The sequence below is a fragment of the Sciurus vulgaris genome (assembly GCF_902686455.1).
Source record: "Sciurus vulgaris genome assembly, chromosome: 12".
NCBI classification, from domain to species: Eukaryota; Metazoa; Chordata; class Mammalia; order Rodentia; family Sciuridae; genus Sciurus; species Sciurus vulgaris.
In genome coordinates this window covers 102,893,056-102,906,398 of record NC_136473.1, presented here as the reverse complement: position 1 = coordinate 102,906,398, position 13,343 = coordinate 102,893,056, and the positions used below count along the sequence as shown (strand labels likewise).

Here is a 13,343-nt window from a genome sequence, read left to right as displayed (position 1 = left end):
CTCTGTGGGGCCTCTTTGGGCTTCGGCTGAGTGGAGACAGGGCAGGACGGATACCGAGAATGCTCTGACCACCCTTCAGCCTTCCTCTCCCTCTCCTGACTTCTGACAGCCGCACAAAGCGGGCTCTCAGGCTGGAATGGCTGTGGGTTTAGTGCTTGGCCTTGGGTGGGAAGGAGAGAGGCCTCTGTGACTCCTCCCTGCTCCCCAGGACCACTCGCCGCTCCCGACCCCAGTCCCCGCATCAGGCCTACATCCAACGGGCAGGACGAAGGCTTAAAACGACCTTATTAGAGAAATAGAATTATTGCTTCCATTTTACGGACAAGAAAATGGTGGCTCAGAGGGACTAAAAAACTCGCCCAAGTGGGCGGAGCTAGAAGGGCGGACAGCTGGGAGTGGGGCCTGGTCTGTCTGTTCCCAAGGTCACACACCTGGGAGATTTTCTTAGGGCTGCCTCCACAAGCTTGCTCTGGCTGCTGAGAGGGGGGGCAGCGCTTGCTGGAACCGGGATCCGGGTGCAGCTGAGCTGTAGGGTCAGGAGTGAGCCTGTGCTCAAGCGCAGCTGGACAGGAAGGGTTGGTGGCCGTCCTTTGGCTCCACGTTCTCTTCCCCCAACCCTGAGCCTGACAGACTGAATTCCAGTCTCCTCTCTCCGCAGAGCAAGAACTACAAGGCAGTTTACCTGGAATTGAAGCCAGAGACGACAAAAGCAAGAAGCTTTCTTGAGGCCATGCCAGCAGCCAGGCCTGAGATTCGCGGGGAAGTGACTTGGAGTCAAGGGTCATTTGCTGTTTCTGGCGGCCAAGACTCATCCCAGGTGCTGGGGGTGCAGCGGGGGAGACGAGCTCTTTGCTCTCCCAGACCTTCACACTGGCCACCAGTGAGATACATAAATAAACTGGGGAAACTCAGTAGCATTACCAGCTACTCGAGAACAAAGAAGGCACGGCAGGACCGGGTGCCTGCTTCAGATGGGTGGTTGGGAAAGAACTTTCTTGGAACAAGAGCTGAAAGAGAAGATGCTGGTGAGGCAAAGACTGAGGCACCTTCTAGGCAGAGGAAGCAGCACACAGGGAGGCCCCTGGGGGCAGTAAACTCGGCTCTTAAAGAGACAGAAATAGTGAGGCCCAAAGAGCAGCTCAGAGGAGGAGGGGGAGGATGGGGAAACTTCCGCACAGGTGGGACCTCCAGCCTTCACTTCTGTCCCGTCCCTAGGGAGGGACAGAAACTCAGGGCCATCTGCCTCTGCAATCCCACCACTACCTAGTTCCAACGCTCTGTGTTTCTATTTCATTCCACAGACATACGATTGCAAAGGCGTTAAACACCAAGGTCCATTCAACAAAACGGGGATAACGCATGAACTAAAGGTCAGTGCGTGAGCCCCGGGAGCCAGGACAGATGAGTGCCATGGAGAGCTGGCAGTCAGTCAAGCTCTGGTGGCTCCACCTGTGGGCTCCTCCCTCCCTGCAACTTCCCCGCAACTCCGTTCCCTCCTGGTTTTTTGGGTTTTTTGTTTGCTTTTTAGTGTTTGGTTTGGTTTAGTACTGAGGACTGAGTCAGGGGCGTTCTACCACTAAGCCCCAGCCCCAGCCTTTTTCTATTTCTATTTTTATTTTTTGGAGACAGGGTCTCACCAAGTTGCTTAGGGTCTCACTAAGTGGCTGAGGTTGGCCCCCAACTTTCGATCCTCCTGCCTCAGCCTCCCAAGTCGCTGGGATTACAGGAGTGCACCATTATGCCCGGCTTCACTAATGTTTTTAATAACAAAAACAAAACCCACCTTTTTTTCTGGCCTAGGATCTAGTCCAGGACAACAGGCTGCCTGTCGAGCGGAGGCTCAGATCCAGGAAAAAGATTCGGGATCCTGGCAGGTGGAAGAAGGTGCAAGATGCAGTTGGGATAGCAGACATGCTTTCTTCCGAGGTGGCAGTAGACCTTAGCCAGCCCTCAGTTTTTCAGCTCCTGCCTCCAGCCAGTTCCAGTTAGCCCCAGTCGCTCCATTAAGCCCCCAGCCATTTCCACAGGCCTTTTTAAAATATAATCAGGCTAGACAAAGAAGGCCCACTGCCAACAGGCTCCGCAATGGGCACATGTTTGTCCATAAGCAAATGTTCATGACCTTGAGCACTACACTGAATCCGGGTGTTATAACCTCGGCTACATACTAAAAAACTCACTGGGAGCCTCGGCCAGGGGGCCTAGCCATAGCCACCTTGGGCCTGCCCTACAGTCCACCCCTTTAGGACTCCTCACTGCACAGTCCACACATCTGAAGTCTGCCACGATGGTCCCTTAGTGAGGGAGGTAGAGACCTGCACCCACAGGCCACAGCAACAACACAAGCTGCAACAACACGTAGGCAGAAAATAAGCCCCATCACCCAGGATTACTAAAAACTATTGCCAGTTTCATTCCATACTGAGGTGGCAATAGAAGTCTTTCCCAGCCATGTCCAATGGTCCGGGGATGTAGTCTGGATTCACCAGGGTTTTCCAGCTGCAGAACCAACAGGCACTCCAGAGCATCCAGCATGCAGAGGTATTCGCTCCTCTGTGGGAGGTGTGTGCCCGGTTCACGCTGGTGGTGGCCAGAACTCACCCACAAATGAAAGGCAAAGCAGTCACAGGCACTAGTACAGGTCAATCCTGTCCATCCCAGAGAATGTACGCCAGCATTGAGTCCCAGGGGAGCTCGGTGGCCACCTGTGGTGGCTTCCCTGAGCGGTGACACACACTCGTACAGCTTGGTCCTGAACCTCAGCAGGCTCTGCGTGCCATCACTGGGGAACTCATGACTGGCTGACAGGAAATAACAAAGACACCCTTTAAAATCCGTGTCCCATCTGCAGGAGCTGGCCAAGTCACATGTAACCAGCTGGGGAGGGGGACATTCACCAGTCTCCCATGGTGTTACAAGGAGATCACACACCAAACTTTTCCCCATGGGCCAATAGGGCCACCTATGAAGACGTGGGGTCTTTATTGTCTGGGGCCACGTCCAACCCACAGTTTGCCCCCATTGCAATGCAGTCAGAGCAGGCAAAAGAATATGCCCTTGCTTCCAAACCCGCATTTAAGTACAACCTCCTTTGTTGTCACCAGGACCTATACTGGGGCTGCTGTATGGTGCAGCAAAGCCTCCTCAGGAGTTGGCCCCTGTTGGGGACGCTCATCAGAGTTCACGTAACTGCCCACAGACACCCCCTTCATAGGAGGTGCTTGGCTGCACTCCTGAGTCCTCGCTTAAGCAGACCACGAGGTCTCGCCCCCAAGCCTGCAGCCTGTGGGTGGCGTGGAACGTGCCGCTTCCATTGAATCTGAACTGAGCCGCCCGTGCCGCACATCCTGACCAGCAGAATGGGTGCCTTGGTCCCTCTCCTTTATGATGGGCCAGCTGCACAAGGTGTGAACACCGTCAGACGAACTGTAGTACACAGAGTCACTTGACCACTGGGCCAAACAGTTGTATCAACTGCTGTTAAGGCAAACACGGTCCCCTCTGACCTCAGTTAAGGGCCAATCCTGTCAAGGGGACATGTCCACACATTACCTGGCCATTGGTGGCTATAAGGTATGGTGGTGTGGATCCTCCTGGGCACAAACCACACACGCCTGGCAGGCCTCTATCAGGACACTCCACATTGAAGGCAGGCCCCCTTGCTTGGCTGCCTTCCACACAGTCTCCACATCTGCACGCTGGAGGTGCTGAGGCAACCCAGCTGCCAGTGTGGCATGAGGGGCCTACGCTAACCAAAGTAGGGGCCAGGGTGCTGAGCAGGGGATCATGGGCAGTAACATGTCCTGTAGTCACTTGTCCCGGGTGGCCACGCTCCCAGAGCTCTTCCCACAGAACCTGCCCCTGACACACAGCACAACTGTCAGTACATATCACTGTGGGGTACCATGTAGCTCAGCTCACTGGCTACTTTGTCTTGTACTGGTTTCAAACCAGACAGTGTCTCTGTCTGGCTCCACAGCCACCGCTGTCCACACAGGCAGTTGTCCGTGGCTGGAGTTATCAGTGTACCAACCACTGGACAGTCTGGGTGCCTTACCTCCCAGGTAAGGGCTCGTTTCTGGTTTACCTACATAAGAAATAGGGCTTGGCACCTCCAACCTCCTGGCTCTCCTGTGGACTCTGCAGACTCCTGGCACACTTGGGCTCTCTCCTAGCTCATCTGAGTCGCAAGGTCATGCAGGATCAATACCAGATATCACAGAGTATCTTGCCCCTGTTTGCTCCCAGCAACCCTAAATCCCATAGACATGACAACACAGTGCCCTCAAACTATTCTCCCAAGTCTACCAACTCCACTGGATAGGCAGAATGTGGTGAACTTGGTTACCTAGGCTGGCCCTGCTGGCTGCCCACCAGGGAATATAAGTTGCTGCTGTCCCATTTTGGGCATGACCACTGGCTGGGCTGCAGGTGTTTCTCTTGCTACTCCTCCTTGGACTCCACCAGCACAATGGGGGAGGCCAAGGGGGTATGGTCAAGGTGCAGAGAGCCTCCTCCAGCAAGTCCTCTGGCTTCCGAGGTCTTTTCCTGACCTCCCAGCCTCTCGCTTGTCTTGGCAGTCTCTCATGAAACTGCACTGTGTCTGCCCTCAGATCTAAGGACACCTATCACATGGTCCTGGCGGACACTTGCGTGGCTCCTCAGTCCTGTCCGCACTGCTGCCGCCATGGGCCCTCGCCTGGGCTCTGCCACTCTTGTTCACCGCCCACCCCACTGGGCCCATGGTCGCCTCAGGGCCATCAGAAAGAAGTCTTCCCTATACCCTCAGGGAACCCATCCACAGTATGCCAACTCTCCACAGGAGGCCATGCTAACAGGACCTTGGTGCCCGAGTGCTACATGCTGCTCAGTGGCCACAAGTCACCCCTGTCCACACCTCTCACCTGCAGAAGATCCCGCAGGCAGAGGTTCAGACCCAGAAAAGATTCAGAATCCCAGCAGGTGGTCTTGCAAGATGCAGTTGGGAGAACAGACGTGCTGTATTCAGAGGCATTGGCCTTTAGCCAGCCCCAGCTTTTCGGCTCCAGCCCCAGCCAGTTCCGTCTGGCCCCAGCCATTTCTATAGGCCTTTTTTTATATGCAGGCCAAAGAAGGCACAGGTTACATAAGTGCACACAGGCTCACAAGTAAACGTTTGTGACCTTGAGTACATACACTGAATCAGGGTGTCCATGACCTTGTCTACCTACTGAAAACATAGCCCTCCAGAGACCTCAGCAAGGGAGCCTGACCACAGTCATTTTGGGCCTGCCCTATACGACCTTGATTGCCTTGTCTCTTCGCTTTCCCTTCATCTAGATTGGTCCTTCAACCTTTGTCTTCCAGGACATTGACATTTTTCAGGATTACATATCCTTTATCTCACTAAATCACCCTCAATTGGGGTTGGTCTAATGTTTCTGGACACAGGCTGACAATTTCCAAAGAAGTGAAGGTGTGTTCCTCTCAGCACATCCCAGCAGGAGGCCCATGGGTCCCCAGCTCTGTGGTCGTGACCGCACCTCTTTTTCCTCCTTCTGGATTTATCTCCTGTTCCTCTTTCATCCACACCCCAGGATCTGCCCTTTCCTCCTGGGCAGTTTCTCTTCCACGCAGGATATCTCTTTACTCTCTCTCTCTCCCCCATTTTATTTTCTCAGAGTGAACTCAGGGAGGTGAGGGAAGAGCTCAAGGAAAAAATGGAAGAGATAAAACAGGTAACTGGAGCTGGGGTCGTGGCTCAGTGGTAGAGCGCTTGCCTAGCATGTGTGAGGCACTGGGTTCGATTCTCAGCACCACATAGAAATGAAAAGTAGAGGTCCGTTGGCAACTAAAAAATTATTTTTAAAAAGAACAGGTAATGGGATAAAGCTTTACATCATATGGAGGAAAAGCATAGCTTTGAGAAAAATGCGATTCTTAACTTTGAATAGTGAAGGGAATCCGGAAGTGCATGAAAAAAGCCATCAGCTGACTCTGCCCTGATGCCCCAGAGAGCTGGTGTTGGGTAGCTTAGGACACTCATTTCTAACTTGTTGATGCCCAGACCCAGTCTTCTAGCGACTGAGGACTCCCTAAGATATTAACAGTTGGGATGATGTAACCTCAGTGATAATGCTGAGTGAAGGGGCTGACATGGAATTGGGGGGCAGCCAGAGACCAGTTGCATCTCCTTATTCCCCTTTCCTGGGAAGAACTCTGTTTCTGTGATACAACCACTGATAGCTATTTAGGGAATAATCAAGCAAGAAAGGCCTGAAGTGGTGACCTGGACTCCACATATAAGACTTGCAGTGGCCACACCATGACTGACAGTGGGATGACTTGATGGCAGTTGAACCCTAGCCCCTTCATGGACTCCTTGGGAAGATAGTGGCTTTAGTAGGACATTGTTAGTCCATTCCCAAGGTGCAGCTGCTACCTTTCGCTTAAACTGCCCCAAAGACCCAACCGACTTCAATAGTATTCTCTGGGCTTTGTCCAATCGTGCTTTTCTTCCTCACTAGATAAAAGATGTAATGGACAAAGATTTTGATAAACTTCATGAATTCGTGGAAATTATGAAGGTAAGAATTACTGAGTGCCTTCCATGGGCCAGTACCACACTGGAAACTATGGAAAAGATGCCCGACCCTGCCCTCCGAGCATTTACACACTGGCAGGACACCCAAACTCCATGGTAAGAAAGAATTACAAGCTAAGTTGCTGGCTGTGAGTTAATTATGGATTTAGAGATGTGATAATGAAGTTGGGCTGGAGCAATGAGAGAAATCCTTATGGAGAAAGTGAGCTTGGTTGAGTCTTGAAGACTACGTTGGAAACTTAATGTAAATCTAGTTGAAAGCCCCAGTTAGATTTTTTTTTTTTTTTTTTCCTTTTTTTGACAAAACAAAACCTCTGGGAGGATAATCTGGATTCCAGAACATGGTTCACAAACCATGCTTCAGAATCACCCAGAACATACCAGAGCACAATCCAAGGCCCATGATCAGAGGGAGCATAGGCCCTTGTGTTTTGGCCAAGTTCCCCAGGTGAAAGCTTGAGAACCACTGATGTAGAAGGGTAAATAGGCAAAAGCAAAGAGCTCCAATTTTTTCCAGAGTTTGAACGAAATCAGGGTGGTGCAGCCCAAGGATAACCAGACAAATGAAGGCATTGGAATGGGTAACACTGGCAATGGCCTCTCTGCCAGGGGTGGCTAAGAAACCTTTCTGAGGATTTTTTTAAAATCCATGTGCCCAAGCTCTAGCCCACACACACCGAATAAAAATCTCCAGGGTGAAGCAGAGGTGCTTCGGACCCCATGCGTGATTCTGGGGCTTGCTCTTGGCTGAGAACCCCGCTCCAGGCACTTCAGCATCAGGGTCAACCTTGCGGACTGTCGCCCCTCTTGACACCCAGCTGTGCCCCATAACAATCAAGCCAGAACCTTCGGGGATGAAGCACAAACACCAGGCAGCTTTTTAAATTTGCAGGTGATTCCAGTGTTCACTCAAGGCTGAGAACTCATGGTTCTGTTAAATTTAAAATACGATAAAGGTGATTTTTAATTGTCAGAAGAAAAGGATTGTGAAAAGGATTGTTTATAATATCGTTTGACTGTATAAGAAGAAAACTTAATTTAGCACTGTAAACTGAAATAGTCTATAAATAAAAGCCAATAAGAGGAAACTATAAGTCATATTTTTAATAGTTCTAGATGGGTCTTGTTTATTTTTGCAGGTGGTGCTGAGGATTGAACCCAATGCCTCACACATGCTAGGCAAGCGCTCTGCCAGTGAGCTACAGCCCCAGCTCCAAAAGTCATATTTACCCAGATGATCTAAATATAAATACAATGGAAAGAATCACAAATTCTTGACATACTTAATCCTATAGAAGTTTTTCTTAAGAGAATTATGACAGAAAAGTACCATATAAAGAATTTAAAAGAAAGAACAGTTTGAGGAAATCGTTTTCCACAAATGTAAGTACAGACAAAAGTTATCTGTAACTCACAGAACTCACAGAAATCAACGAGAACCAAATAGGAGAATGGTCAAGGGTGTGGGCAGATATCCACAGAAGACCGTGGACAACCAACAGCAGTGGCCTGTCAGAAAGCCTTATGCCCGGAACCGGAAAGGCATGCGAGCAAAACAACGGGCAATTACACTCAAATAAGCAACCTTATTAATGATGACATGGATAGAATCAGATAGGAATGCTCTCAGCCCGCAAATTTGTACAGAACTGGAATGTTACTACAGAGCAGGCGTCAAAATACTTTTCAACTTAATTCTGCTTCTCAAATTTAACCCGTGAGAATAATCAGAAATTTTGGCCTAAATATATATATGATAAATGCAGGATTATTGATAATAACAAAATTTTGGGAACCACAATTTTTAACAACTGAAGAATAGCCGAATAGATTATGGTATATTCACATAATAAAAATAAGAACTATTAATAAAGAACTTAATAAAGGACAATGGTTAAAAAAAATGCTTATTATGAGAACTACAAAGGCAAGATAAAAGTAATATATACAGCCTGCTCCCAAATAGGGAAAAAAAGTTAAGTAAATACATAGGAAAAAGGGCTGGAACCAGGTGCAGTGGACACACCTGTAATCCTAGGGACTCTGGAGCCTGAGGCAGGACGATCTCAGTCTGAGGGCAGCCTTTGCAATTTAAAAAGACCCCGTCTCAAAATTTTAAGAAAGGACAGAATGCAGCTCAATGGTAAGAGCACTCTGGGTTCAATCCCCATACTGGAAATCAATAAACTCAAAGGACTAATAGCAGTTATTTGGGGGTGAGAAGATTAATTCTTAATACTACTTTGTATCACCCACATTTTCTCCAAAGGGTGTACATTATTTCTGTATTAAAATGCAAACACCGTAAGCATTTTGTCAGTGAGTGGGGCTGAGTGTGGAAAGGCACAAAGGAGGCTATTTCAGGCAGGGGACAGCTTGAGCACGGCAGGAAGCAGCAGGGACATTCTGTTTTGTGGTCAGTGGGGAGCTCAGCCATGCAGTGGGATCAGCTGGGGAAACGTGGGAACAGAACAGCATGGCACAAGGCAGCGGACAAGCTGGGTCTCAGTTCTGTGCGCAGAGAGGCCTCTGAGATCCTGAATCACAGAACAGCTGCTGGCAAGGTGGCCTGGGCAGGTGGGAGCAGGTGCTACTATCTGGCAGCAAGGACACAGGCAGGGAGCTGCCTCTGCCTCAAGGTGAAGAGAGATGACCACCTTTCATTTCAGGAAGAGATTGAAAAGGGTAAATCCCAGAGATGCATTCAAAGAAACAACAGTTGGGCTGGGCTGTGGCCCAGTGCCTAGCACTGTGAGGTCCTGGGTTTGATTCTCAGCACCGCATATAAATCAGTAAAATCAAGGTCCATTGACAACTAAAGAAATATTAAAAGAAAAGAAAAGAAACAACAATTCACAGTGACAGATTCAAAATAAAAATGAAGTCTTGGACTGGGGTTGTGGCTCAGTGGTAGAGCGCTCGCCTCGCATGTGTGAGGCACTGGGTTCGATTCTCAGCACCGTGTATAAATAAGTGAATAAAATAAAGGTCTATCAACATCTAAAAAATATTTAAAAAGAAAAAAATAAAGTCTTATAAGGCAAGTGTCCATGGTGACACTGAAGTTTTAATCTGGATAAGGAAGTGTTAGCAATGACAAGGATAGTTAAGAAATAGAGCTAATTTCAAAGGGCAAAGGAGACCCATTTGGAATGTGATGACTTCAGAGTGACAGGCTGGTAAGAATATGGGAAGTTTTGACTTTGACATTTTGAACCTGAGGGGGTAGTCTTGTCTTCAAGGATACATAATATTTGATTCGAATATGTCAAGAGGCATTTTCTGAAATCATCTTCCCCCAGTGTAATTTCTTGACCAATTTTGCTACATCAGGATAAACTGTTTCCAGATCTTCCTTTTTCACTCAAATTACTTTCATTGGAGTAAATTATTTTCATTTATATTTTATGACAGTCAATTCAAGTGTGTTTTGTCCATAACAAAAACCATCAATCATAGTTTCTGCCGCCTTCTAATTTCTGTAAGTCCACTATTTCTGTCCAATTTGTGCAGGTCGAGTTTTGCAGGTCTAAATTCTGCCAAGAAATCTGTTCAATTCTTTCCTTCCTTAGTGACTAATGAGTGCTGCAGCTCTTCAGCTGCCATCAGTTTTATTTGGGGTTGGCCATGTCTGCCAGAATTGGGTACAAAGATGGAGCCGACACAAAAACACAGGCAGGGGTCAAAACATCGGAGTCAGATGTCTTCAGTGTCACAAGATTTGATCCCTTGCGTTCATCACTTTCTAGGCACCAACCCAAACCAGCTGCGGCTTTATACCTTAGACTTTATACCCCAGTTGCCTGGAGGCTTTGCTCAGGCCCCTAACCTCTGCCTGTGCTTGGTTCCCATCATGGAGTGAGGGCGCAGCAGGTGTCGTGGACACCCCACCAGCCACTCGGCCAAATCTAGCGAGGATTCTTGAGGAGGGAGGAAGGGCCTCAACGCTCTTCAGAGTGAGGGTTCTAGACCTGACTTCTCTCTTGAAGGAAATGCAGAAGGATATGGATGAGAAGATGGAGGTTTTAATAAATATACAGAAGAACAACAAGCTGTAAGTGTAACCCCCGCCTCTCCTCATCCCATCTCCTCCCTTGGCTGTGCCCAACGGCTGGGGGTTCAGAGGCCTCAGGACTCCTCCAGGGGATGTCTTGGCTCCTGCCGCCCAGGGCTCGGAGTCAAGGCCCCCGGGCCGCCCGTGCGCTGGTGGACGGCGCGTCCCCAACTCTCCGCCCCTCCCTGGCCCCTCCCCAGTCCCTTTCGAAGAGGATGGATGGAGCCGGAGGAACTCGGGCTGATGGGAAAGGCGGACGCGGACCCTCGGCTCAGGCTCAGGAAGATGGACGGAGCTGGCGGAGCGGCCTTGTCTCTTCACAAGAACACGGTGGTGTCACCCAAACCCAAAAAGGAGCTGCCGGATTCCCTTCCTCAGTGTAGGAGCTGCTGCGTAAGTGGAGGCTGCCCGCGCCTCTCCCGCGACCCGGGTGGGCGCCACCTCCCCTGCCCTTGGACGCCTCCCTGCCTTCTAGGCCTGTGGCGCTTCCTAAGCCAGGACCCTGTAGGACTTGACCCTGGACGAACCTGCTCCCGAGTTCCACTGCATTATTCTGTCCTTTCCTATAGCAAGGCCCGATGAGGTGCCCAGCAGGCTGGCCATCTTGGACCAGGGAAAAATGACCTTTCTTGTGCCGTTTCTGTCCTCCGCAGGAGAAATGTTTGTTGTGTGCCCTAAAGACCAACTACAATCAGGGGTAGGTAGATCCAGGCGAGGAGGGCCTTCTCGGGGTGACTTGCTCTCCGGAGGGAGCTGCTCCGGCTGCCTCTGCCTCAAACCCCACCCCACGGTTGTGCAGGGAGCAGGGACTGTGAGGGACTCTGCCACCCCGCACAACCACTCAGTTGCAGAGGACGTGGCACCAGGAAGGAGGACGTGGGTGGCCACGCCTAAGGCTGCTGCCCAGCGGCTCCATGGTGGGAGGGCGCCCCCCAGCGGCAGGCCTGACCTCGCCTCAGGGTCCCGCCTTTTTTTCCAACCAGCGGGAAACTTCCATGCCAGGCCTGGGAACCCTTTTCATCCTTGGCATCTGGAGCTGCTTTCTAATTTATCTTTACCTCAACCGCGATGAGATGGAGTACGTGCTTCCCACCTAGCCAGCAGCCCCGGATCATCCTCTCCTCATCCTTGAGCTGTGCAGCAAGGGCTTGTTGCCCTCTTAAACCAGCACGCCTGCCCAGGCCTCCACCAGGAGATTAAAAAACTCTTCATTTAAAGCCCAAAGAGGTGTCACCGTCTTGAATATCAGTGTGCAGTGTTGGTTTTGTTGCTGTTGTTCCAAATCAGCCTATTTCAGACCCCAGCCCCTCTTTCTGCTTCCTGATGGGTTCTGTGAGGTCTGAGTTATCCCAGGGTTTTCTCCCTCTACTCCCCAGAGGCACTGTCTCCCTTCATTCCACTTGGTTCTACAAAGGTCCCAGGTAAAGCACTGGGAAGTCCCTGAAGATATCAGGAGTTGGTCTGTGTGACCTCAGGAGAGAGCCCCAATGCCCTGTAACAAACAGATCACTAGAAATTGACAACAAGAAATGGGTATCGCTGGGCTCTGCTCCTAGAGGCAACCAGAATCCGTTTCCTCACCTTTCTCAGTCTGAACAGGTGCCTACATTCCTTGGCTCAGGGCCTCCTCCCAGCCCTAAAGCCAGCAATGACTGGTTGGGTCTTTCTCATGCTGCCCCACGCTGACACTTCTACCTCTTGCTTCCATTTTTAAGGACCTTTGTGATGACACTGAATCCCCCCAGATAATCCAGAATGTTCTCCTTATTTTAAGGTTACCTGATTTGCAACCTAAAGACCTCTTTGCCATATAACATGACATATTTACTATTTCAGGGAATTAGAACGCAGGTATCTTTGTGGGATGATATTGTGCCTATTACAGGGGTCTTCCCAGATCCTGGTCTCTTTCCAGACCTGCAGACATTGGGAATGGGGCCTTATCTGTAGGGTGGTGGTTTTCAAATAAGCCCACAGACCCTGATGTGCTTTTTTTTTTTTTTTTTTTTTTTTTTTTTGTGGTGCTGGGGATCGAACCCAGGGCCTTGTGCTTGCAAGGCAAGCACTCTACCAACTGAGCTATCTCCCCAGCCCCCCTGATGTGCTTTTGATACTCTTTCCTTCAAGGGGAATCTAGTTTCTCTCCCCTAAGTGTGGGTAGTTATAGTAACTAATGAATAGAACTCAGTGGAAGTGATATGGGTTACTTCTGAGATTAGGTCATAAGACAGAGTGGGCTCCATCTTGCTCTCTCCTGGCCACTCATTCTGGATGAAACCAGCTGCCATGTTGTGAGGAAACCCAAGCAGTCCTATGGAGACGCTCACACAGCAAGCAACTGACCCTCCTGCCAAGAGCCATTTGAGTGTGCTGTGGTAGAGGTGGACGTTCCCGCCCCAGTCAAGCCTCGAGAGCCCTCCCTCCCGCTGACATCTTCACCGAAACCTCATGAGAAGACCCTGAGCCAGAACCACTCAGGCAAACATTTCCCAGATTCCAGTAGAAACCATGAAACAGTAAATTCTTACTGTTTTAAGATGCTAAGTTTTGAGGTAGTTTATTGCACAGTAACAGATAATACATATTCAGATCTTCTGTCCATTTTTTCACTTAAAAGACTTTAAAAATCAAGACATAAGGTACATGGTTACACATACACACGTACAACCTGGTGAATTTTTATGTATGGATACATCACTAAACTTG

General features: G+C 49.7%; 1 protein-coding gene across 2 annotated transcripts; it reads left to right on the top strand.

Moving 5' to 3' along the window:
• The first annotated feature begins 672 nt into the window (after window positions 1-672).
• TEX35 (testis expressed 35) lies at window positions 673-12,507 on the top strand. Of its 2 annotated transcripts, XM_079106067.1 has the most exons (8): window positions 673-817; window positions 1,302-1,370; window positions 5,661-5,717; window positions 6,507-6,566; window positions 10,573-10,637; window positions 10,838-11,030; window positions 11,291-11,334; window positions 11,621-12,507. In XM_079106067.1, exons 1-8 carry the CDS (start codon window positions 731-733, stop codon window positions 11,682-11,684), a joined length of 639 nt encoding a protein of 212 aa, XP_078962193.1. In that variant the 5' UTR covers window positions 673-730; the 3' UTR covers window positions 11,685-12,507. The 2 variants fall into 2 exon arrangements, with proteins under 2 accessions (XP_078962193.1, XP_078962192.1); XM_079106066.1 differs by lacking the exon at window positions 11,621-12,507 and having other exon boundaries at window positions 10,838-11,535.
• Window positions 12,508-13,343: the final 836 nt, after the last annotated feature.